This window comes from Choristoneura fumiferana, chromosome Z (assembly GCF_025370935.1).
Source record: "Choristoneura fumiferana chromosome Z, NRCan_CFum_1, whole genome shotgun sequence".
NCBI lineage: Eukaryota > Metazoa > Arthropoda > Insecta > Lepidoptera > Tortricidae > Choristoneura > Choristoneura fumiferana.
Genome location: NC_133472.1, coordinates 17,815,161 through 17,842,231, shown reverse-complemented (window position 1 = coordinate 17,842,231; position 27,071 = coordinate 17,815,161). Strand labels below are relative to the sequence as shown.

At 37.1% G+C, this 27,071-nt stretch overlaps 3 protein-coding genes across 6 annotated transcripts; 2 read left to right on the top strand and 1 right to left on the bottom strand.

Moving 5' to 3' along the window:
• Positions 1-360: 360 nt before the first annotated feature.
• Positions 361-7,481, top strand: RagA-B (Ras-related GTP binding A/B). Of its 2 annotated transcripts, none has more exons than XM_074091150.1 (8): positions 361-415; positions 610-661; positions 750-849; positions 980-1,197; positions 1,287-1,453; positions 1,539-1,632; positions 3,937-4,089; positions 4,959-7,481. In XM_074091150.1, exons 2-8 carry the CDS (start codon positions 650-652, stop codon positions 5,136-5,138), a joined length of 924 nt encoding a protein of 307 aa, XP_073947251.1. In that variant the 5' UTR covers positions 361-415; positions 610-649; the 3' UTR covers positions 5,139-7,481. The 2 variants fall into 2 exon arrangements, with proteins under 2 accessions (XP_073947251.1, XP_073947261.1); XM_074091160.1 differs by having other exon boundaries at positions 383-440.
• A 7,708-nt stretch (positions 7,482-15,189) lies between these two features.
• LOC141430434 (HIG1 domain family member 1A, mitochondrial-like) lies at positions 15,190-27,071 on the top strand. Of its 3 annotated transcripts, XM_074091137.1 has the most exons (4): positions 15,190-15,317; positions 18,121-18,176; positions 19,499-19,601; positions 26,172-27,071. In XM_074091137.1, the coding sequence occupies exons 3-4, from the start codon at positions 19,508-19,510 to the stop codon at positions 26,396-26,398; spliced, it is 321 nt and encodes a 106-aa protein (XP_073947238.1). In that variant the 5' UTR covers positions 15,190-15,317; positions 18,121-18,176; positions 19,499-19,507; the 3' UTR covers positions 26,399-27,071. The 3 variants fall into 3 exon arrangements, with proteins under 3 accessions (XP_073947238.1, XP_073947245.1, XP_073947232.1); XM_074091144.1 differs by lacking the exons at positions 15,190-15,317; positions 18,121-18,176 and adding an exon at positions 19,094-19,207; XM_074091131.1 differs by lacking the exons at positions 15,190-15,317; positions 18,121-18,176 and adding an exon at positions 19,214-19,303.
• Positions 15,625-18,107, bottom strand: LOC141430423 (uncharacterized). The gene is made up of 4 exons (XM_074091123.1): positions 17,507-18,107; positions 17,244-17,400; positions 16,494-16,580; positions 15,625-15,784 (listed from the first exon to the last, which is right to left on the bottom strand). Exons 1-4 carry the CDS (start codon positions 17,590-17,592, stop codon positions 15,677-15,679), a joined length of 438 nt encoding a protein of 145 aa, XP_073947224.1. The 5' UTR covers positions 17,593-18,107; the 3' UTR covers positions 15,625-15,676.

Sequence of the window (27,071 nt, the reverse complement as noted above, 5' to 3'; positions counted from 1 at the left end):
CCACCTAGAGCACCTTATTGAACTTTCAAGTGACAAAGGCTGACGGGGTTTTCCAACTTTTTGATGGTCAGGTTATTCCACGGTTATTCCATGGTTATTAATATTGATAAATTGACGAATAGAGCCACGTATGTATATTATATAATTTAAATGTGTGTTTACAATTCCTGAATTTACCAAATCTGGCCGCTGAATTTTGTTTACATTTAATGAATTACCTAAACGTTTCAAGTTACAGACATCATTGAAGTCCGTGTTTCAAGTATATGATAGTAGTACTCTACTCTTATAGTCGTACTCTACGAACATGAAAAAAAGTAAAAATTTTGCTTGTCAGCTTGTCTTTGGTCTTCGCTAACTTGTCGTACACTATGGTTGCAACCGCGACGTAGTGGCAAGGCAAACGGAACGGACTGTCAGTGTTTCACGCCTACTAATTTGTACCTAATTTTTTTAATTTTGAACATAAATACTTTCTCTATACTAATACTCTTTGATAAATACTATATACATTTATAAATGTGATTAAAGTGCCACCTCAAATGAAACTCCAGATATTTTAAATATATTCTTTTCTTGTTTAAACATACGTTTGTTCTTATTCTACAGCTAGATAAAAGTTAAAACTTCGTAGTGCAAGTTTCTCGTCATGAAGAAAAAGGTACATGAGTTGTGATGCAATCTTCGTCAATATAGCGGGAAAAAAATACGAAACATTCGAAAAATACTAAATTTGTTAATGTTTTAAGGTGCTGTTGATGGGAAAGAGTGGCTCAGGCAAGACGAGCATGAGATCAATAATTTTTGCCAACTATATAGCCAGGGACACGCGACGTTTGGGTGCCACCAGTAAGTTTTTAAAACCCCTCAGAAAACAACAGAATATTGTACCTATTTTATGTTTGTGTTAGGCAGACATACTTCACATACTACATTATGCATTGTTTGTATTCAAAACAGTAATAAAATATAATTCCAGTTGATGTGGAGCACTCACATGTGCGCTTCCTGGGAAACCTCGTGCTAAACTTGTGGGACTGTGGCGGCCAAGAGGCTTTCATGGAGAATTACTTCGCTTCTCAGAGAGATAACATATTCCGCAATGTTGAAGTTCTTATATATGTGTTTGATGTGGAGAGTAGAGAAATGGAAAAAGACATGCACTATTATCAGTCCTGTCTGGAAGCCATTTTACAGGTGATCCATATTACAGTTTAAAGATATGATGATGGATGCATAAATGTTATAAATTAATAAAAACAATAAATGTTGTTGATTCATTTTAGAATTCTCCAGAGGCAAGAATTTTCTGTCTTGTACACAAGATGGACTTGATCCCAGAAGAATCACGTGAGGAAATATTCAAAGAAAGAGAAGAAGATCTTAAGCGGCTTTCAAAACCACTAGAGTGCACTTGTTTCCGAACAAGTATTTGGGATGAAACATTATACAAGTAATAATTTTTAAGTATTGCTACTGATTTACTGATTATCAAAGCTTATTTAAATTAGTTTCAAATAGTGCCACATTTTTTCCAGAGCGTGGTCTAGTATAGTGTACAAGCTGATCCCTAATGTGAAGGCGCTAGAGTCATCTCTTAAACAATTCGCGTCAATTGTGGATGCTGATGAGGTGAGGACATTCTATTTCTGATGCATTATAAGGGTCACTTACATGGTCTAGGCTAAAGTTAAAAGAAAATCATTGGTAACCTCGCATTAGCAGTGACAGTTCCATGCATTTTGACACTTCTTAATCCTTGATTAACAATTAGTTTGGAGGTGGTTTGGAGTAATGGAGTTAACCCTGGTTTGTACAAGCCTGCCTAAGCTCAAATTATTCTGCCATTGAAATGCAAAAGGGCATATCCAAGGCCATAATCCAATTTTGAATTCAGAAAATAATGTTTTTTTTTTGTTTTTACTTAACTAAATAAATGAATTAAAAATTGTCTTGCAATGTAGTATAGGCGTGACTTACCAATGTGCCTTTTCATTTTAACATTTTAGACAAGGTGGATACAATGTTAGGGAAAATAGACATATTTTCTATTATTTACTTTATGCCTTTCCGTTTTAATACTCAAAATTGTTTGACATTAAAAAGAAATCACATTTACCCCCTGTTTCACTGTCCATTGATTAAATTTATCCATCAAATAAAATTAATAAATGGGCGGTTAAACAGCCCCTTAGCCTACATATGCCCTTTATTTTTAACTAGCTTTTGCCCGCGGATCGCCCGCGTGGAATTAGGTTATCGCGCGCTGTTCCCTCGGGAACTGTGCATTTTTCCAGGATAAAAAGTAGCCTATGTCACTCTATGGCAAAAATCACGTCGATCCGTCGCTCCGTTTCGACGTGAAAGACCGACAAATATACAAACACTCACAGATATTAGTATAGATATCACAGAACTGAGCCTTTTTAATTAAGCGTCTCTTAAAAAGTCAATAAAATTAAAGGGCATACTTGAAAAGGTTTGCAAAATTTTAATCATATCCAAATCCCACTAATAAATGCAAAAGTTTGTAAGTGTGTTTGTTTGTTATTTTATCACATTTAAGCAGCTGAACTGGTTTAGATGAAATTAGGTATTGCAGTAGTTTTATTTCTGGAGAAGGACATAGGATAATTTTTATTCCATAAAATTGCTTAGTTCCCGCGGGATAGCGATAAACTAATTCTACGCACCCTATGGGCTTATGGCATCTCCGAAAGCCATTTACGATATTGCAAGAAATCAGGCAGGTGCGCCTTTTTTTTGCTAGTTCTGAATGTGTGTCTGAAATGGTTCCAACGCAAGACCAGCGTTGGCCGCCAGGTTGACATCATGCTGAGTTGGGACCTTTTTGGGACAAAATTTGTCTTGATTTCCGTTTTTCTTTCTTTTATAAAATGTTACGAATAAATGTTTTTCTTTCTTTTTTATTTAACTCAATTTCACAAAAAATGTTTATTGTGCCCCAGTACTGTTTTATTCATTTTCGGTGTTTGAAGTTACATGTACAAAAAAATATAATTGAAAAAATTTTAACTAAGTAAATAACTACTGGATGCTGATGCTACCTGAATACGGATTATTTAGGATAATGGTGGTGTAGGGGGAAATAGTATAAAATATAAACTCCTTATTGTACAAAATAAATAAACAACGTAATTGACAAACATTGAGATAATAATAATAACTTTATTGAAAAAAAGTATTACATCTTACATAGTTTCAAAAACAAGAGAACTACTCCCTAGCTAGGTAGAACCTGTGCTCCAGGATAAGCAGCGCGCATACATGTACAAAGGCGAATTTGTCCCTTTGATTAATTTGGCAAAGAAAAATGATTGCAGGGGAGTTTATTTGGATTTGCTCAATCACTGAACGTAATATTCGATAGATTCCCAAACTTTTTTTCTCATATACCACTTTCAAAGTTTTACTGTTTTCGGTAGACCCCTGCTGCTATATTTCCAAAACTCCCAAAACCCTCTTTTTTCACGTCAATGTGGACCGCATCAGGGCCCAATTGCATAACAAATTACAAGCAAATAGTATTAGTGAATTTCAATACAAAATCGCTAATACTATTAGCTTGCAATTTGTTATGCAATTGGGGCCTGGTCTCCCGTGGACCAGCGTGGGAGGCTCTGGTCAAGTGAGACATATATTGAAATAAATGAATTTATATATACAGGGGTCGGACAAAAAGTACCGATGACGTCAAACCACATAGGATGATTTCAAATTTCAAATTATTTTATTCATTGAATTCCATTGATTTATTAACGATTATTTTGTTACTTCATTAATGCTACTTTGTTACTACATGTCACACGGAAGTTTAAATAATAACATCATCTTGTGTGCAAGATTATGTCATCCGCACTTTTTGTCTGACCCCTGTTTATATATAATAGACATACAAAGTGAGGTTGGTCGCAGGTGCTGCTGTTCGAGCGCGCCACGTTCCTGGTGGTGTCGCACTGCCAGCGGCGCGCGCACCGCGACGCGCACCGGTTCGAGAAGGTCTCCAACATCGTCAAGCAGTTCAAGCTGTCCTGCTCCAAGCTCGCCGCGCAGTTCCAGAGCATGGAGGTACCTCCACCTCGCAACTCTCATCCTACAAATATTGATTGTATTGTGTGTGTGTGTGTATGTTTGTTACTCCTTTACGCTATAACGGCTAGTTGAATTTGGATGGAGTTTGGTGTGTAGATACTATCTACTAGATAGCTTGACATCTGGAATAACACATAGGCTACTTTTTGCCTGATATTCCCACGGGATAGGGATAAAATCTCGAAATAACAACCGCTGGGCTTTATGTTATGAAATTTGGCATATTAGTTATTTTTAATGCAACACATGCATGATGTAATTTTCGGGAATTCCCACGCGAATTTTCGGTTGTTACTTCTTCGCGCCTGAATGGCTGCACGGATTACGATGAAATTTGGAATGTAGATAGAATATTTGTTAACAGCTGTATCTAATGATTTTCGCGTGCACAGCCGTGGATAAACACTATTTTTATTTATAAAGGATGGCAAACAAGGAAGAGGTTCACCTCATTGTGTGTGATCGCATTGCTGCCCACATTTGCCAACCTACAAAATGTAAAGGTGTCTTAGCTGCTATGCTTAAAAACAGTTGGCACTGCTGCTTAGTGGCGCTAAAGCTGCGCGTCGGCTATAAATGTGAGGGGAAAATCTAATAAAACTACTTAATTTTTCTAGCCTAGCCTTAGTGCTGCTTTCCTATTGGTGAGTTTCTCCACACTCATCTCTAGGGACTAATTTTGTATATAATTACGCGTCTCCTATGAGTAATCCGTTGGAGTAGTTTTATTTTATGTCCACTCATCGGCATTTCAAATACCTGTGAAGCGACTCACTAGACTCGATCACTGCATTCCTCTTCAATCAAAAGAAGCTGTTCCGAATACACGTGCATTTGGTGCGCAGGTCCGCAACAGCGTGTTCGCGGCGTTCATCGACGGGTTCACGAGCAACACGTACGTGATGGTGGAGATGTCGGACCCGCGCATCCCGTCCGAGGCGACGCTCATCAACATCCGCAACGCGCGCAAGCACTTCGAGAAACTCGAGAAGGTCTCGTCGACGCAGCCCGCGCAGTACCAATGATCGCCGCCTGCCCGCCGCGCCGCCGCAAGCCTCCCGTACCGCTCCGTGTGCCGCTAGCATGCCGCGGCAGACGACGCTCCATTTGCTTAGTGCAGGCACCATCAGATACGCACATCAGAAGTGAATTCTCATATGCTATTTATCCGTAAATGTCAGCAAGGACGCTAGAGCGTGTTTAGGTGCTCTACTAGACTGACGCTTGGAGTTATCGAGCACCTCACGCTCCGATACATCTGATGGAGACTGTACATTAGCATATTTTTTATAAATCTCGCTAGTAGCGAATTGTTTAATATATATTTCCGACATGTTAATGTTACCTGCCTACAGAGTAAGCTTACATGTCTAAAAAGTCCGCTCCGCACGGCATATGATCATAGGTATTTTTGTTGAGGAAATAAGAAAACATTGTGTACAGTTTGATGATTTATTTCATTCACAGCAAATTCAGAATTGATCGAAACACAATCGACTTTGATAAGTCCCGTCCGTGATATATCTTCTTCTTTCAACATTGGTGTCTTAGCGTAAGTGAACCACCGCTATATCCTTAGATCAGCTGAAGACTAAACCAATGTTTAACGCTTCGCCATAAAATTACAACGAATATGTATTCAATTGTTCTTTTACTTTATCATCGATGTGATGAAAACGTTTTGTTGTATTTCTTCAACGAAAATACTACAATTACGGCTATCTGTGCCAATCGTGTTGAACACTAACAAAATGACTGCACAAACCTTTTTGCACAGAAAGTCGTATCTATAATCTTCTTACTTTTATGATTACCTTTCTCTCGATTAGACATTAGATATATAGTTTTATTATTATTATTTGTGTTTTACTGTTTGTACTCTAGCGAAGGCCTACACAGTTTAGTTATAGACGTTATAGTTTATGCTGTATAAATAACTTATTTGTCGATAGTAGATTTTAACCAGTAAAAATCACATTCTTAATCCAGGTACCTTGTTCGGTAAAGTGCAAACAAGACTTAATTGGTCGAGTCAATTCTTTACTTTTTCCTGCATTCTGTCCACTATTTTTGACTTCACTGAAACTGGCTAAAATTCCAAACTAGTAACTCTATTAGAAGAAATTGAACTTATAACTACTCTTAAGCCCTTGGTAGCCTTTATGTGAATTACTATTAAATATAATAATTGTTGTGTGCAACACAAAGCATTTTCAATTAGTTTTGTAATAAAATATATTAATCCAAGTGCAGTCAAGTGTAAAATATACATCTCTCATTCAAAAGACGAAAATATGGTTCCACCATCTTACTAAGCTGTTAAATAAGAGTCGTTTGGCAACAGTAACCAAGGAAAATTTTTCATTAGTTTTCACAATGAGTTGTAAGAGAATGAAAAAAGGTAGGTGGAATGGTCACTTGCTGGGAAAAAACTCAATTTTGTGTTACACCCAGATTAGTGTAAAAATGGCATAGGCGTGCATTGGCTCAATTCCATTTCCAGGGTAGGCAGTGCTTTAGCTGGCGGCGCGAGCTAGCGCTGTCTACCCTGGAATTGACTCAATGCACGCCACTGTAACTGTCCATAGCTCAGGTTAAACGATCAAATGTGGATTTGACTTTTCCTGCTCGACGGCCAACGATTCACGTTTTCCTATCACCAATATTTTGAAGCATTGAATGTATTCACATTCTTGACTGTACTTTTAAGGCTCGTGTTTGCTGATAGCAGGTTCCATATCTCATAGAAAAAGTACCTTTACTGTTGATGTTATTTTTTACAGCCAATTTAATTATTTTTAATAAAAGAAATGGATAAGTTTTACTTTTATTTCAGGCGAATTTTGATTTTATACTTGTTAAATGGCCACTTACAAAATGTAACCCTTCACCAAGCCAAGAGTCGTAAGCCGCCGCCGCCCTACGTGAATGGCGGGAAACCGTGCCTCTAGGTACTCACAATTGCTGTGTAATGTTTTGGGCGCAATAATTAATGTTGTTATCAGATACAAGTTATTATGGTTTTTAACAGTAGGTACAGTCAAGTTCATAAGCTTGTGAGTAAAAATTTTATCAAAAATATCTGAACACGACTCTATTGTTAGCGGTGTAGAAGCGTGTTTTAATATTTTTGATAAAATTTTTGCTCACAAGTTATGAACTCGACTGTACCATGCAAGAAGGGAATCCATTTCAGACGCGCTGCGCCACTTTGTATCCAAATTGAATAGTTCAAACAAAATAGTTCTGCTTTAAACCATACGTTTCTAATATTATTACTGTCTTTTAAATTAATCCTGTACACCGACTGAAGATCGAGATGTATCTATTATTTAAGATTTTTTAATTAAATTGTTATTATCCGTTAACTCGCTAACGAATCATTTTATATACCTGCCTACCTGTATATAAATATACCGTCACCCTTTATTCACCTTATATTGTCTTTGAAATTCTATCTCTGAACTATAGACTTTTCAAGCGAAGCTGAACATTTCACTTAGGTACCATCAGCCAAATAAGTGGTCTATCAATTTTTAAACAAGTTCCTATCAAATGAATATGTCGCTAAAGTAGAACTTTCAAGTTGACAGAGACGTCTATTGGCTTTATTGTTTTATGGCATGCAAACGATTATCAACTTTAGGGTGGTAGACCACATATTTGGCTGATGTTACCTACTACTACGAAAAATTGCTAAACATATGTTTAACACATGACGTGTTTATGACTTTGGGTGGGTGGGACGTAAGGCAAGTATTATACCTCAAAATCCACTTTAAAAAGGTCCAAGGTCCCACTACGTATTTTTTAGCTTTTCCTGATAAGCTCGACAAAGTTATTTATTTATTTAAATATTTAGATAATTTGGAAAGTATCATATATTTCAAAATCAAACTCCAAATATCTTTCAATTTAGGCTACAACAAGCACTTATGAATGGCAAAAAAATATACCACCGGTTTTTTTAAAGAGATTTACAATATTATCAAATGATATCTACGAGTATTATCTATACCTACATCACAAGTATTTCAGATTTGAACAGGCATCACGGCCGAGAGCGTGACACTTGAAAGAAAGAAAGAAAACATTTATTCGTGACGTGACGTGACATGGATAAGAATAATAATAAAAATAGAATGAGGGAACTTGAGGTTCGAACCCGTTGCTCCTGTAAGACATTGCTAAGCTAGAAATTCTACTTTGTTTGACCGTTACTGGGGACACTTTTCTGGTCAAAAGAGGGAATATGTAGCACGTCAAGGCAGGCGGACCTCTCCCCCCTCCCGTTCAAGTTTTTATTTTATTTAGCATGAACCTTGTCCTGGACAATACCGAACCAAACAAAAAATAAGTAGGTATCCAATTTTGTGACGTCATTCGGAAGTTATGCGTGTGTGTGTGTGTGTATAGGGTCGTCGACATAACATATTTCGGAGCGGCCAAGCAAGGTGGTCAAAAATATCGGAACGCACCCTATTATTAAGGTATTAGATTCATGTATCGATATTTTTGATCACCTTGGCGCTCTTAAATATCTGATGGCGACTGTACGTAAGTACAGTCAAATGTAAAAATATGAACTTATTCAGTTACAAAAATAAGTATAGTCGCCATCAGTATATCGTAGCGGACGAGGTACTCAAATATTTCTTAGCAGCTTAAAATTTCAATAAATTCGTTACGCTAGAAATGCTCAATAACATCAGAACATGCAATTGGTCATAAATATAAGAGCAGCGACTTTTCAATAAATTCGGAACACAGGGAGGTAAAAATATCAGAAGTCAGAGAACGTCAAAGATATCGACGCAGTCAAGGTGCATATAGGTCGGAACATCATCATACCTACAGTTTAAATTCGTAATTCGTTGCTCTAAGAACTTGTCATAGTAGGGAAGCCACGATGCTAAATCGGGATTTACTCGAGCGTCATAGAGACCTATTGGGTTGCGAAGCTTAGATCATAAGAAGAAAAAAATGTCATATAATATATACCTTTTCATCGGTGGGGGGAATTGTTATAGATTTTCAAAAATGTAAAAAAAAACTGTTGCATGGACATACTCGAGCGCGTCAGATATTGATATCATCCATGTCCTACGTATTTTTAAAAATGTACGTATGTTAATCTGATTGTTTCCATGATGGGGTGGTCGTACGTAAGGGTTGAAAATGAAAAAAAAAAAATTTAATCGGGCGCGTCAGATTTTTCTAAGGGATGTTAAGAGATCCTAAAAAAAGGCTCTTATATAATAATCTGACGATTTGGATGTGACGCAAATCCGTAGCCATTATTAGAATGTGCATAAAAATTCGCCATTTTGAAATCCTCAAGCGCGTCAGATTAAGATATATATGGTTCATCTTCATGTCCTAGACGTGCTGTCTCATAATCTGACGATTATCTGGAGGGATTCGCCTAATCTGACAATTAAAAAATTTTTTTTCTTATTTTTTTTTAAATCATTGAACTTAAAGCTCAGGAAATAGCATGCAAATAAAAAAGTGTATGTTTTTTAAGTAGAATACTGTATTTATAAGAAAATAATCATAAAAAATTGAACTTTTTTGAGTATTTTTTCTCAATTATCATCGTCATCGGTAGAATCATCTTCTTCCTCTGACTCGATTCCAAAATACCAGTGCACGGCAGCGGCCACACAGTGAAACTTGAGTAAACAATAAGAACGAAATTTCTGCCGTAGTGTTGTCGCGGCCGTTAATAAATGCCATCCTTGTCTATTTATGAACGCATTCTGCAAGAATAAGTAAGCGAGATATAGGTCTACCAGTTTATATTTGTTAGTGAAATACGACACCCGCCATCGACCGGGACCCGGTCGCTTGCCAATCTAGGGTTTTTGACAGCGTGCCGGGAGCCGATCGCCTGCCAACAAGGATGTGCCGGGACCCGGACGCTTGCCACTCCAAGGGTAGCAAAAACGTTGGAAATACGTTGTAAACAATATCATGCACGAACGAGTCTGTGTGATCAGCTGTGATGGCGTCTTGGCAACAGAAACCAGAGTAAACCGGAGCGAGAGAGTAATAGATAGAGAAAGAGTGAGAGAGGAATAGAAACGCGGAGAGGGGATATAGGCATCACGTAGCTGAATGCAATAAACTTTATCGATGAATGTTTGTTATTTCGGCTTGTGGAAATCGTCAGATTATATATTTTTCGTAATTCTTGAATTATTCCCTTCAAAATAAAAAAAAATTTAACCACGCTCGAGAATGTCGAGATGACGTTTTTTTTTTACAACTTTCTAGCCCTACCCCTTCTTTACGTGACTCTCAAATTGTCAGATTAGTGGAATACACACGTTTTAGTATGTGACTAACTCATCCTACCTTAATCTGACGCGCTCGGGAATTTCAGATGATGAATTTTTTTTTACTAATCTGATCCTTTATCCTTGACGGGCGGCCATGTATATGGGGCTCATAGTTGGTGGAAGGACTTAACCGGGTACAAGGTATCCCCCTGTATATTAATCTGTCGCGCTTTAGTAAATCCCGAAATCCCCTCTTGGGCTCCCCTACTATCAAAAACGATTTTGACTACTACGAGTAGTGTATATGTAAAAGTATTTCTCTGATACATGAGAAGTTTTCAAGCAGCACACTCGAAAACTGCAGGGCTACTACGAAACTCGAAACTCGAAGTTCGTGTCGTGCGGTCCCTCTCGCTCTCGTATTAAATAGTGTAAGTGTCAGAGGGACCGCACGACACGAACTTCGAGTTTCGTAGTAGCCCAGCTGTGTAGGTAATGTCAACCTGTCAGATTGATACCTATTGTATTTCAATGGATAGGTATTAAGTAATTTAATTATTACGAGTAAGATGAATAAAAACGTAAAATGAGCCAGAAAATACTATTTATTATTAGACTCAAACGCAGCCACAGCGTTTACTTAAAATATCATTAACAAATCCTTTTAACACGTTCTTCAATACGCGTAAAGCGCATAAACTAATATTTTTTTTAATTTTCTTCAGTCTGTGAAAACGCTATAGCTTCAGTCTGCGAAAACGCTATAGCTTCAGTCTGTGAAAACGCTATAGCTTGGTGATATTTTTTATAAAATTCGCGAACTTAATTCGTAGATGTCATTGCCACTCAAGGGAGATTTTTCAAAATGGCCGCGCCACTTGACCGTAAATTTTAAATATGGCGCTGCCACTCCAAACTCCAAAGGATAAAGCAGCTTTCCCACCAATAATGTGCGAAGATGTGTTGGTATAATATAAAGAATGCCAAAGAAATAGACATACCTACATACCATACCATACATGCATCACGCTCGAAAAACATAAGTAATCCCCCTTCGGGCGGTCGGGTGAAACATCGGGGGCACATCTCATTATTGTTGTGCTCTTTCTTTTATCACCATTACGACGTAAAAGAAAGCATTTTTAGGGTTCCGGAGCCAAAATGGCAAAAACGGAATCCTTATAGTTTCGCCATGTCTGTCTGTCTGTCTGTCCGTCCGTCCGCGGCTTTGCTCAGGGACTATCAATGCATAACATGCATGCATAACATTCCCCGTATATTATACTACTCTTTGTATCAATGCTAGAAAGCTGCAACTTTGCACGGATATATATGTAAACTATGCCAACAAAATGGTACAACAAAAAGTTAAAAAAAAAAAAAAATTATGGTACCCATAGACGTAAAGTGGGGGTGATTTTTTTTTTCTCATCCAACCCTATAGTATGGGGTATCGTTGGATAGGTCTTTTAAAACCATTACGGGTTTGCTAAGACGATTTTTCGATTCAGTGATTTGTTTGCGGAATATTCAACTTTAAAGTGCAAATTTTCATTAAAATCGAGCGTCCCTCTGACACTGATACTATTTAATACGAGAGCGAGAGGGATGGTATGATACGAACTTCGAGCTTCGTATAGTAGCCGTCACGCGATTGTCGGAGTAATATATATATGTAAATATCGTAGCGCCTGTGCTGCAATATAGATGTGAGAGTGGGACTGATACGTGTCATCTGCGTCACGTCCGATTAAAAATATGTACAATGACCAGCCCAGCCAACTAAACTGTCCTCGCCGCAGAGGTAAATACGTGTATGTTTTCGTAATACGTTTGGGTTTTTCAGAAGATAAACCTATTTATAAAGCTGCATTTACAGCAGCAGGGCTGCCAATGCTACGGTATCCACTTATTGCTCTCTACACTGAGCTTCAAATAGACAGGTACTTACCCAACTCTCCTTGGCAATAGACTAACTCCTATTTTTGGGTGTGTTATGAATTAGGTACTTACTTACAGGAAAACGGAGAGGAAAATGCACTACGGCCAACTACATAATTATGTTGCAGTAACATGACTGAAGCCGTGATATACCTAGTTATTTATATCCCTAGGGATATATTTACGTAAAGTCGCCATCAGATATTTCGGAGCGGCTAAGGTGGTCAAAAATGTCGGAATATGAAGTCGAATGCTTTATGAATAGTGGTATATTGTGCATGTTCCGATATTTATACCACTACGGCCGCTCCGCTCCGAAGTATCTGATGATGACTGTACAAGAAAAAATGTATAAATTTAACTATCTTACTGGGAATATAACTATCAAACGAGCACGACCTAGTAATAATTACATATATATATATATATGAACTAGACTATTAAGGTGCTAGTTAATTAATAAACGTGCTTAATATAATAATAATATTAGGCAGATCTCTTTTACTACAATGAATTTTTAGGGTTCCGTTTCCGTAGCCAAAATGGCAAAACCAAACAAAACCCTTTGGCCATATTATCTGTTTGTCCGTCTCTCCGTCCGCTAGAGTTGAGACGTATTTACTGGAATAGGTTTTTGGAATAGGTTTTGGCTTGGACGCGTGAGTACCTACGCGTTCCCGCCCGCGATTCTTTTAGCGTACGAGTATTTAGGAGTACGGCTTTAAAACAAGCTGTTATGTAGGTACATTTTAAAAATTGCTGACAGTCCTAAGCCTGTATGAAGTATGAAGGGAAGTTTTTAGTCGGTATTTAATATAAGTTAAATTAAAAAAATATGAAGCGTGAAGACAACTGTGACGTGGAATTCGATTCGATTTTGTTAGTATTTACGGGAATCATTTTGTTTACGCAATGAGTCAATGAGGGCTAACGTTTTTTGTCTTTCTATATGGCGCCAAGGTTGCGTGAGGTTTTCAAGCGTGGCTTTCAAAGTCCGTTATTACGGACGTGAAGAGAAAGTTTAGATTAAAATCATATTTAATACACCTTACAACCGTACCACAAAAATATCGAGCAACCACAGTGTTGCGTAGTCCCGTTTTGTTCGGGAAAAAAGGGAGGACACAAGTTTCCGAAAGACAAAACTGTCTCAAAATACAGACATTCATTGCCCCGTAACGAATAATTGCCATAATTAATTTCAGGTAATGCAAAATATTCACAAAATTATTCTAAACAAACCCTCGCAGCTCACCGAAAAACTATGAGATTTGACATTTCGGTGCTCACGCTACACTAGCGCCTCTAGCGGCGAATTCATACGCGATAGCCCTCATTGAGTTAAGTACTCGTAGATACTCGTGGACCTAGTCTTTGGATCTAGTCTTTTTGTGGACGCGTACTCGCAAGACTCAGTCCGCGTTTTGCCTAGTACGCCTCACCTCTCTGCCGCGGCTTAGCTTAAAGAGGCTTAGTGCTAGAAAGCTGTAAATTTTGATGCATATAATATTGTGTTACGTACTACGGTTACGTAGTCATTATGCCTACAGAGTGGTAGTATAAAATAAAGATTTTTCTTGTGTCAGTGTACATTTTTTTCAGTCCTAAAATCATTAATCATTGCGGACTTGTTAAGACGATTTTTCGATTTAGTGATGCGGTTGCGAAATATTCAACTTTAAACTGCAGATGTTATTTTATTATGTCAAGCGTCCTCCTTATACAAGCTACTGTTGATTTCAATAAAAAAAATCGTGGTAGTAGTAAATAAGTATCTATACATGTAATAAAGCTGAAGAGGGTCGAAAGCCAACATCGAAGATATTCGAAAAAAGTTGGCCGAGGATACTTAAAATTGATAACAGAACACGCTCCAACAGTTTTTATATTTTTTTTCTGTTTATCTGTTTGACGTTTATTTGATCGCGCACCACGTGAGAACGGCTGAACGGCTTTTGATGCAAACTACTATAATCTATCTGTCGAAAAAATCCCCGGCCAGGTTATGGGCTATAAAAATTGAGCCCCTAAAAGTGGGAGCCTCTACGTACATTCGATTGAGTTGTGGCACAACGTATCTAGCACCGTTTTAATTTCAGCGCCATCTTTTAGTTTAGCAGAGTACTCGGGGTCGTTGAAAAAAGTTTGCACCTCCTTCCTGATTAATTTCATAAGACTCAGGTGCAAACTAAACTCAATCAAGTGTTGTACACCCCCCCCCCCTTTTATGGATTGAATTTTTATAGCCTATAACCTGGCCGGGGATTTTCTCGACAGATTAGTAAAGTTTGCATTTGCATCAAAATCCCAGCCATTCTCACGTGCGTGATGCGCGTTCATAAAACGACAAACAGATAAACAGACAAAAATTATATAAACTATTGGAGCGTGTTCTGTTATAAATTGTAAGTACCTACCCTCAGCCAATTTTTTTCTGAATATCTTCCATGTTCAGACTTTCGACCCTTTTCAGCTTTATTATTATTATTATTTACTATAGAAGATAGATAGATTAGGTACCAGTCATTATGAGTATTTAATTAGCAGTATAAAGTTCTAAACTCTAAATATACACCTACTATTAAAATTCCTTACGAAATACAAAATTCTTAGAAACATATTAGTTGTTTAATACGAGGTACTTACTCTTCGTACGTATTATACAACTAATATTTTTTACCTATGATTTTTTTCTTAACTACGGAACCCTACTCTGGGCGTATAAGACACGCTCTTGGCCGGTTTTATCTTTTTCTTTTCATTATTTACGGAACCCTGAAGCTCACTGACGACGTTATGATATGAATGATAGACAATCTATTTAGTTAGGTACCTATTTTGGTAGCTGATAGTCAACAAGAAAATTCCATAAAACTTCCTTCCACACGACACGCCGCTGCTGGATGATTCTGCGAACGCGTGTGCAAGCCATCGTAATATGACAAAGCCAGAATGATACATTAATTTGAACAGTGTTTACAAAGAGTATATAATCACTACGTTTTAAGAGTCGGAACTCTCATACAAAAACAATACCACGATTGTAGTATGAATTCAGTGTCTTTTTGGTGCCAATATCAAGAAACGAACTGCACAGACTAAACAGGGCCGAAAAAGTCACATTGACAAGTAGTGTTGTTAGGAACAGTCGATATTATCGATATTGTAACAGCATAGTGTTGTGCTTTTTTATCGATATATTGTCAAAAAACGGCACGTATTGGTGCGCTTTTTATTAATTAAATGATCGAATTAAAGAAAAAAAGTTGTTTTTTAATAGTAATTTATTTTCATGTCATGGATCTGTTTTTCTTTACATAGGTAAATACAGTTTCACGTTACACAAGTATTGTATTGTAGTATTGTATTGTCCGTTTTGCACTGCACAGCACTTGTGGAAGGCTGTGCATGTAAATATTCCACACTGGGCAACTCCAAAGCTGAACCTGAAACAAAGTTAAATTTAGCCAGTAGCTTACACTAACTAATGCAAGATAAAATAAAATTGGTACGCACAATCCAATTTTTGTCATATTGCAGGTCAATGACCTATGTTTACCTAGACAACTTTCTTACAATTTTTGCCTTATTGTCAAATATGTCTTTACTTGTCAAATGAATGAAATGAAATGTAAGGTGATCTTGGAGTTAGTTGACATTACATAATTTGTATACCTCTGATAAACAATCTACTTGCCATGCCAAATGTAATGAAATTAATTCTGTAGTTTTTACCCGATTCTGGTGAAGCCAAAAGGAGGATTATATTTTGACCTGTATGTATGCATATCCATTTCTATCTCCTCTAACTACTAAGCAGCTCAACCTATTTTTAACCCCTAACGCAAAAGAGGAGTGTTATTACATGAAGTGTACCATAAACACAGACAATACAGAAAAAATGATCAAGTGCGAGTTGGACTCGTACATGAAAGGTTCCGTAAACAGTTCATAAAAGTTTTTCTGAAAATTCTTCTAATATAAGTATTTTTTTTTGCTGACTGTACTATATGCCCCTGGTAACGAGTCCAAACTCGATGCAGTTGTGTTGTTTATCACAGTGTTCCTATGGTCACCCGCTAGCTTTATCATCAGATCAACTCTAAAATTCTAAATTATGCTATAAGGTATAGATTTTTATCAGTGATAGCTTACCTGTTGTATTGTCAGTTTTACACTGCGCACCACTTGTAGAAGGCTGTGCATGTAAATATTCCACACTGGGCAACTCCAAAGCTGAACCTGAAACAAAGTTTAATTTAGCCAGAAGCTTCCACTAACTTATACAGGTGAAATATAATTAGTGTGTATAGCCAATTTTTCTGTCTATTACTAATGCTCTGACCGGCAACTATACTATACACTCAAAATACCTAGCATTATTATTGATGACGAAGCAAATTAATTTATAACATATATTGTATGTAAAAAAAATATGTGCATGTGTATTGAGCGCCTGTTAGCCAAGGGACTTTGTTCTGCAAGGTGCAGGCATAAGCTGAGTCGCTTTCCCTTTTGATAGTTTGATTGTACTTATTATTTGTTAATAATAATAATAATAATAATAATTCATTTATTGCATGAAAACGGGTACAGAGAGGTAAAAGGTAAAAATAAATAATTAAGTACATGACCGTAATCTACCATATTCATGGTGTACAATATTCAGATAGATTAATTATTACATTTCAGCTACTATTTCATACTAATTTACAATGTCAGAAATTACAATAATTATAATACCAATAAATTACAAATAATATCAAGACCTATGGTTATGTACCTATGTAGAATTTGTAAACAAACTATTAAATCAATATCTTTTATTATTTTATTATTATTATTATAAGATGCAGTAAGTCAAGTTGCAACAGAGATAAAATGAAAATAAAATAAAGTGTTTACCTTGGCTGTTCTTGCCATCTTTAGGGGAAACCCTTCAAGAATTTCTTCAGAAAGAGGTGGCATGGGAAGTCCCAATTTTGGTATGGCTTTCTTCTTCAGCCGGGTTTTCGATTTTTGTGAAATCTCGTTGCCAACTACTTTCACCCACTGCTTACAACTGAAATAAAATTTAATTGTCGTGATACTATATAATACGAATTGACGTCGGCCAGCCAAATATAACCTCAACACCTATTATCAGATTTATCAGTAACTTTGCTTACACATGTTCACTTAGAGGAAATCTAGCAAAGAACATTTTGTTTTCACAATGTTTTTCTTGAATACCACAAATTTCGCATCTCCTCATGTGAATGGTTTCTTAGTAAAGGACAGCCGTGAAAATAACGGTAAAAACTAGAGTCCTGTCTCGAATAAATGCACTTTAGTGAAAGAAAAGTTAATGCGGAGGAGAAATAATCTCAAACTCAACGCTATTAACAAAACAAAACACCAAAATACACGAAAATTCAAACAGTAAACACAAAATCTCGCGAAGGCGTGGTTCCACGCAGCAGATGAAGGTTTGTGGGCTGCCATATAAAATTGAAAAATAGAACTAAATTTTTTTCATTTACTTAAATAAAAAAGGATATCCAGTCAGAATTATTTTTATATTGTATTATTTATCTTAATAGTAATATTTTTTTCCGCTTTTTTTTTTTCACAGCTTAAAATGTGAAGAATTGCAAATATTATAATTTAAGTGAAATCTTCTAAACACAGATCATTTCATAAATATGGCAACCAATAAGTTATTTTGGAGAGGTTGGTACAAAAAAGTCACTAGCTCCATACATTAGATTTTTGTATGGAGTTTCAACCCACTGAGTGTTTAATATCTGAATCTCGTGAACGGTGCATTGTGCTGTGCGGAGAGCTGATTTAACAAAGGTGCGGAGTTAAGACTTTTTATTTCATTTTATCATCAATAGTATTATTAGTCACTAGTAGTGTCTATATGGTGTCTTCAGATTACATTCGGATCGCATCACTTAAAACCCTAAAACATTAAGGAGAAAATTCTAAAACCTCTTCATTTTATACTTTTATACTTATGAGACCTATTAATTCTGACAAGTCCCATTAATAGCCGAAATGAAGTTGAGAAAGATCTGACGAATTTTTTTTATTAATTAATTATTTTTTTATTAATAATTAATATAGGTAGGTAGGTAATATCGTATCGTATCGTATCGATGTTTGAAGATCTTATAGGTGTTGCTTAGAGGTGTTGGTTGGCAAATTTCATGTGTGTCATGTCATGTGACCATAATATAAGTATTAATAATTATATTTCAATCCGTGTCATTCTAACTAAAACAGTGCCTCACAGTATTATAAGTAAGTATGTATTAGTAAGTAGTCTGTGTTTAAGTGTCAGTGTGCAATCGAATCAAATGAAGGTCACGTTTTGTATCTCTGTGAATACCCAGTTGCACAGCCAGTTGGTAGTTTCCTCAATGGAGTAATATATCAGCAGGGCTACTACAAAACTCGAAACTCAAAGTTCGTATCGTACCGTCCCTCTCGCTCGTATTAAATAGTATAAATGTCAGAGAGACCGCACGACACGAACTTCGAGTTTCGATTAGTATCTTGCATTACGTCATCCTTACGTCATCGCTTAAATAGTTCCCGCGTCCGGCTGTCACATCACGTCAGCAGCAGGGCTACTACGAAACTCGAAGTTCGTGTCATGCGATCCCTCTCGCTCTCGTATTAAATAGTGTAAGTGTCAGAGGGACCGCACGACACGAACTTCGAGTTTCCTAGTAGCCCTGCAGTTGCAGTTAGTTTGGTCGATTCGGTTCGGGAGGTCAGTCGAATATCGGTATCTTTCTCGCTCGCACACTCGGTTTGGTTCTCTCTCTGCTCTGCTCGTCTCGTCTGTCGTGTCTTGTGTCGCTCGCTCGCTCAGTCAGGTAGTCAGTCAGTTCCTCAGTTCAGTTTGCTTGCTTGCAGTCAGTCCTAGTTCTACTGAATCTTTTATTTAGAACGTGTGTGTGATAGTTACACAGGTATTTGTTTTAATTATTTCACATTTCAATGTTTTTTGGGATATATATACAACAATTTTGACTCAGGAGCTGGCTATTCATATTCCTTTTAATGTTTCGCGGAAATACGTAGCGAAAGTAAAATCGCTTGTTCATAAAAATTTCACCACATTTCGTGTTTTATTAGGACTAAGTAGTTTTGTCATTTATTTTCAGATTATCGACATGGCTCAGAATAAACCCGTATTCGACTATCATGAAGAATCTCAGGGCGAGAAGTTAGCGAGAAAATCAAAGGAGTCGCCGTTCATGATTGTTGGTGAGTAGAGTAACCTTAACCTTCATTATTGATCTTGCAAGACATTCATCTATGTCCGTCCATAGCGACCATTGGGAACACGAAACTCGCAGCCTAGATGAATTTTCTTTATAAGAATCGTCACGTTTTGTCGTATCTAAAACCTTTATCTCTCTAGTCCCGTAGGAGTTTCCGTCACTTGCTAAAAAACCAAGTTTTTTTTTCTAAATGTTAGTCACCATCACTAACCCTTACTACCTACTCATGTTAATAGCCATGATACTAGTCATGTACTTTAGTAAGTGTTCAGTTCAGATAGTTTTAGAACCTATGTATGTATAGGCAGCTTCCATATTTCCTAAAACAATTTTTTACAAATGCTAGACCTATATTTACTAGGACAGATCCAGGTTTTTTTTCTGAGGGGCGGGGTTCTATCTTTTTTTGGAGGTAGAAATGTTTAATGCCTCTTCTCAAATTCTGTAAAATACGAAAATTTACTAAATCAAACAATTCATTATTTTTGAAAAAAAAATAGGTACATGCTGCATTCAAAAATGTTTAAAAATACACTTGCCATACCTGGAAATTGTACCAATTAAATAAAAAAAAAACACTATAATTTTATTGCAAAAATGGATGGTTAATCTTGGATCAAATTTGTCTACTAAACATGGTAAAAAAATGAAAGGATGACCATGATTTTATCTTTATTAAACATAAATACACAATAAGAAAACAAAATCTTTTCATAAATGCAGTTTGTTTTTACAAGCTTTTATTTAATTTCACCTGTCCCATTGTCTGTCTATCTGTAGCCAAATCTTGCAAGTTAAATTCAACCAACTTCCAGTAGTTGGATCGACTTGAGATCTGGCATACTTATGTAAATTGCATGACAATACAATAATTTGGTAGTGATATCCTGGTAGTCTGGCCAGGATCGTCTCCGCAGGATGGAACTTATAATAACTCACTACAAAGGGTGTTCCACATATAAGTTGCCTGAAGACTGCAATGCACTGGTCCAATTTCACAACTACCCACATTTGTAAGCGTTCACGAAACTACCTACATTGTCCATATATATCATGCCTCCCCCACAAGAGAGTTCACTCACTAATTCTTTTAGTTCTTAAACACTTAAAGTCGAAGCACTGACATTCACTAATTTACACTAATTTTCTCTAAATTACCCTAATATTTCCTAACATTACTTATTAATATCATGCATGCTTGGTGGTTGTGACTAATAACTTTCACTATCCTCTTCTGTCACTCCTGAAGTCTCCCATTTACTATCACCATCATCTATTGCCTGTCTTTTGAATTCTGGTGACTCTGGTGATTTCAATGGCGAAAATGCCCGTGGTCTTTTCTGACTAGTGACAGTTGGGTTACTTTGTGGACTTTGGTGGATCACAATGTCCTTCGGTCCTGATACTCCAATTATTTTTGCCAGTGGCGAGGAGAAGGAATTTCGATTTTACTATCATTCTTGACACTGGATTCTCTTGGCAACTCCTTTGATCCTTCTCCCTCCCCGCAGCTGAGCATCTGGTTAATGTGCCTCATCCATAGTTTATCATTCCACTTTACCAGATATCTGCAAGTGCCAATCCTTTTCTCTATCACACCTTTGAGCCAACGAGTTCCTGTGTTGTAATTTTTTATGTATACAGCCTGTCCTACGTTAAATTCTCTAAGTTTTTTATTCATGTTTTTGTCTATCTCCGCCTCTCTTTCTTCGTATTTAAAAGAAAGTGGGTTTAAATTATCAAATTTTGTTCTAAAATGTCTATTATTTAAGAGTTCGGCTGGAGTTTTTTCATTTACACTGTTAGGTGTAGTCCGTAACCCATATAACAAGGTGGATAATCTTTCATCCCAGGTTCCCGTTGTTAGCTTCCGTAGCTTTGACTTAATGGTCTGCACTGTTCTCTCGGCTTGGCCATTACTGGCTGGATGATATGGAGCAGTTAACACTTGCCTGATGTCTACAGAGTCTAAATATCTTCGGAATTCTTCCGAAGTAAAGCTCCTGCCATTGTCACTTACGATAGTATCCGGAAGTCCTTGTTCGGAAAATATTTGCCTTAATATCTTGATTAATGTTGTACTGCTCATATCTGGTACAATCTTTACTTCTGGCCATTTAGAGAATGAGTCAATTAATATAAGAAACGTCTTCCCTTGAAATGGTCCAGCGTAGTCTACATGGAGTCTGGACCATGCTTTATTCGGCCTTATCCATTGATGAACCACTTTAGGTGGCATATTTCTATTTTCTGCGCACGTGTTACAGGTTTTTACTACCTCTTCTATATTTTTATCAATTGCAGGCCACCAAAAATAACTCCTAGCCATCGCTTTCGTAATAACTATGCCATCGTGGTTCCTGTGTAACTCTTCTATTACCTTAGACCTCATTATTTCTGGAATAACCACTCTGTTCCCCCATAATATACAATCCTTGTACACCGAAAGTTCGTCCTTTTTTTGATAAAATACCTTATATTCAGTATCTGTTTTAGATGGCCATCCATTTCGAATCCAAAACAACACTTTACTCAATAGTTTGTCTTTCCTCGTTAACCTCGCTACCTCAATTGCAGAAAACTCTAGTTCTACAGGTGTCTCTTCTATCAGTAATACCCCTGAAAATTCTTCCTCAGTTGTCTCTTCATGAGTCGGCCAACGGCTAAGAGCATCAGCGTTTCCGATATTTTTACCTTCAACATACTTTATGACATAGTCATATGAATTTAACAGAAGTGCCCACCTTAACATTCTAGGAGATATAATATTTGGTATTGGCTTTTTTGGGTCAAATATTCCTAGCAAAGGCTTGTGGTCCGTCTTGATAGTAATTTTTCTACCACATATGAATTGATGGAACTTCTTCAAACCGAAAACAATCGCTGCTGCTTCCTTGTCGATCTGTGCGTAATTCCTTTCATGTGCGTTCATAGTTCTCGATGCGAACATTACGGGTCTAATGCTGCCGTCACTCATTTCATGTTCCAGTACCGCTCCCAGGCCGTATTGTGAAGCGTCACACGAAATAATTAGTTTCTTATTTACATCGTAATGTACTAGGGTATCTTTACTCGAAATCATTTTCCTTAAAACTTCAAAAGTTTCTTGATGTTTTTTATCCCATTTCCACTTTACATCTTTATTCAAAAGCCTGTATAATGGTTCCGCTATCGAAGCCTTATGTGGTAAAAATCGGTCGTAAAAATTTAATAGACCTAAAAACGCTTGAAGCTCCTTTACATTGCGAGGGGCAGGTGTTTCTTCAATAGCACGAATCTTTTCTTCAGACGGGTGAATACCACATTCATCGATAACAAATCCCAGAAACTGAATACTGTCAGCCGCAAATCTACACTTCTTTTTATTTAACCGTAATCCAGCTTTCTGTAACCTATCGAGCACCTCCTCGAGCCTCATGTTGTGTTCCTTGACTCCCCTGCCGGTAACGACAATATCGTCTAGTAGGACCGCTACGCCAGGAATGCCAGCCAGCAGTGATGACATTAGTCTTTGGAATATCCCTGGACATGCTTTTACTCCAAACGGAAGCCTTTTCATCTTGTATAACCCTTTTGGTGTATTGATTGTCAAAAGATTCGCTGTCTCTTCATCCACTGTGACCTGTGTATAAGCTCGTTCCAAATCTATCTTAGTAAATATAACTCCACCCTGTAGTTCTGCAAATGCCTCGCTTAGAGTAGGGAGTGGGTATGTGTCTGTAACTGTCACGGCATTTACTGTGGATCTGTAATCCCCACAAAGCCGCACACTGCCATCCTGCTTCAACACAGGCACTATTGGCGTTGCCCACTCAGAGTGTGAGGTAGCCTCCAAAACTCCTTCTGACTCCAATCTATCAATCTCTTTAAAAATTCGCTCCTTCAAAGCGAAAGGCACGGGTCTACTCTTAAAAAAAATTGGTTTTGACCCTTCTTGAGGCCTAATACTTACTACTGGGCCAGTATACTTACCTAACCCTTCATGAAAAACTTTGCTGTATTTCTTCACTATATCTTTTAAATCCGTATCTAAACTTTGTTTATCCAATATGACATTGTATACCCCTTGTAGCTGGATATCTAACTCTGTAAACCAGTTGCGGCCAATTAAACTTGGGCCATTCCCTTTAGCCACCAAAACCGGTAATTCTTTTTTTTTGCTTTTATATTGTACTAACACTCTGGCACTCCCTAATAAACATAGCTTATTATCTGTCCATGTCTTTAATGCAACCTCAGCCTCTTCCCATTTGGGCAACGAACCAGGCCATATCCGCCCAGCAGTCCGTTCGCTTATCAGGGTGAAGGCACAACCAGAGTCAACCTCCATATCTGTTAGTACCTCATTGAGCATAATCTTGACCATATACGCGGGCACCGATGTATTTTGTCTCATACTGTTGATAGACAGCTCTTCATATATTCCATTAAAATTCGATTTTGGTATGTTTTCGTCCTTACTTTTCATTAAACAAACTGCTTCAAGGTGTCCTGTTTTCCCACAGTGATTGCACTTTGACCATCGGAACCTGCATGCTCCTTTGTGTGGCCTCCCACATCGGAAACAAGTAAATCGCTCAAACTGCTTCTCCACTTTTTTACTCATGACTTTATTCACTTCCATGGGAACTTCGACATCACCACTGGTCCTACCTGAAGAAGTTGTAGCGATAAAAGTTGAATCAATACCCGCAGCCTCATGAGCGAGTGCAATTTCACACGCATGTTCAAAAGTATCCAATTTACTGGTTTGTAACAACCGTTTTTGTATTTCCTTGTCTCTTATTCCACATACTAAGCGATCTCTTAATGTCCTGTCTAAATCTTTAAAGTTACAATCTATGCTCAATTTCCTTAGTTGGGCTATATAATCCCTCATTTTTTCCCCCTCTTCTTGATGCCTGGTATGGAATTTATAAGATTGTATGATTTCATTTGGCTTTGGGTGGAAATGATCATTTAATTTTGTTATGATTGTGCTAAAGCTAACCTCACCAATGTCCGTCGGAGATATTAGTGCAATAATTAAATCAAATAAGTCAGGACCGCATACAGCCAAAAGATTTGCCTTTTTCTTTGCATCTTCTTCAATTTCACTTGCTTTTAGACAAAAAATAAACCTATCTTTGTAGTTTTTCCAGCATCCATGCGCCACATCAAACTCACCAAATTTAATACCCATTCTTTACCAATTTCACACTTAACACTATCACTACAGTTTTTTACACTATTGTTCACGCAAATACCTAGATTATCTCGTCGCCACTATAATAACTCACTACAAGGGGTGTTCCACATATAAGTTGCCTGAAGACTGCAATGCACTGGTCCAATTTCACAACTACCCACATTTGTAAGCGTTCACGAAACTACCTACATTGTCCATATATATCAGAACTCTTCAATGGTTAATGGCAGCGACTTGAAAGGTATGCAAATGTAGTTCAGGTGACAAGGCAAGTAAAGTCGACAAAAAGTACAGTCAGCAAATAAAGCTTGTATTAATAATGAAATTTTTACCAAAAACTTTTGTTCAAATAAACAATATTTCCTTTGAGTATTGAGAGTACTCTTCCTCCAGTTGGTATTAAACATTTCCATCCCACAGGTATGTACACATTATATCTAAATATTTTCCTATTGCCTGCAGCCCGCACCACACATAGCACAAATGTTTGAACACATATTTGATCAAATGTGAAGGACCGGTATTTGCTTACCCAATACCAGTGCTTCACATGTGATCAAATATGTGCTCAAACATTTGTGCTATGTGTGGCACCAGCATCTCTCTGTGTGTGCTATGCGTATGCCTCACTTAAGCTACATCTTATCTTGTTTCGAGGCAGTTGGCAGTTACAGCTACACTGGCCTTTACTTCATATTCATTGGTTACGCTAAATAACAATGATAGGATTAATAGGATACCTACTATATGGTTTCAAGCATTTAAAAAAGAAAGCAAAACTATTTGTTAAATTAAATATTTGTATTATTATATTATTATTATTAACAACTAATTTCTAGCATAGCATTAAATAAAACGACAAAAAATATGGTCAGTACAATATTAATGTAATGTTTTTAACATTTTGGAGGGAAGGGTTTCAACCACCCCCTGACTAAGCCGTGAAACCATGATAGCAGGTCTACATAATATAGGTAGCAGTAATTAAGTTATGAACCCATGGATATGGACCTTATAATAATATGTAGAATATAATAAGACCTAAAGATATAATTTAATTAGAGTTCTGTATAGTATAAGCAACAATACTGTGATGTGAGTGCCGCAGTACAAGGCTCTTGTGTTTCTTGTTGGTAATTGGTAATGCATGCTAATGAAGGTGTATACTTGCTGCAAATATTGATTTTGAATAATATGGGTTTACACTGGTCTACCCACCCTACTCCTCTCATGGTTTGGTGACAATATCACTTTTACATAGTCGTAAGTAGATACTTACGAATATGTAAAAGTGAATTGCATGAAGTAGGTGGGTTGTGTAATAATATGGATAAATTTAGTAGAATGTGTATTGTGTTATTTGAGGTCTGGCGGGTCTGGCGGCGGCGGTGGGGTACGGCGCGTACGCGTACAAGCGGCGCGGCGCCATGAGCACCAGCGTGTTCCTGATGCAGTTCCGCGTGATCGCGCAGGGCGCCGCCGTGGCCGCGCTCACCACCGGCATGGCCTACACGCTCGTCAACAACCACTACAACAAGCCTGCTGCTGACAACCAGGACATTATACCCCAAGTTAAGTCTAACGAGCACTGATTCCTCGTTTATGGCGTCGTTTTGTGCTGATTGCGTCTCAGTCGAAAGCCAGCAGAGCAGGTGGACATTGGGACATGGACTGTGATAAATTTAAAAGTTTTTGCATCATTAAAATAGTATAATTATTGGTCATGCTGTATGACTATACACAAACAATGTAATATTCAATGTTACGTGCTTGTCAATATTATAAAAATTATAATAGAAAAAATGCTGTGTCAGCTCTTTTTTTTACATAATAATAATAATGTCTTTCTTTGCTTTTTTTACCAAATAGCAAAACCCAAAGACTATTAGTCAATTCAAATTAATTTGTAGGAAAATAATAGTTTAAATGCATTTATGTTAATGTATTGTATGATAACAATCTTCCTACTCTTACTAAAAAAGGATAATACAGCCATAGCTAGCTGTTTTTGGCTTGTAATTGCATATTTATTTTATACACGCCTCATGTTTTTCCATCACATAATGATTTCACTGAGGTGAGTGTCATGCTTTGTAGTAGGTAGGTATGTAGACAATATCCGAGTGCTAAATGATTGTGTTGAATTAATTTATTCTATTTGTGTGCGAGGATTAATGAATTTAAGTTAAACAACAAAATATTTGGTTGATAAGTTCAATCTTGGTAATTAAGATCAATAAAATAAAAGTACTAAAAATAAAAGAA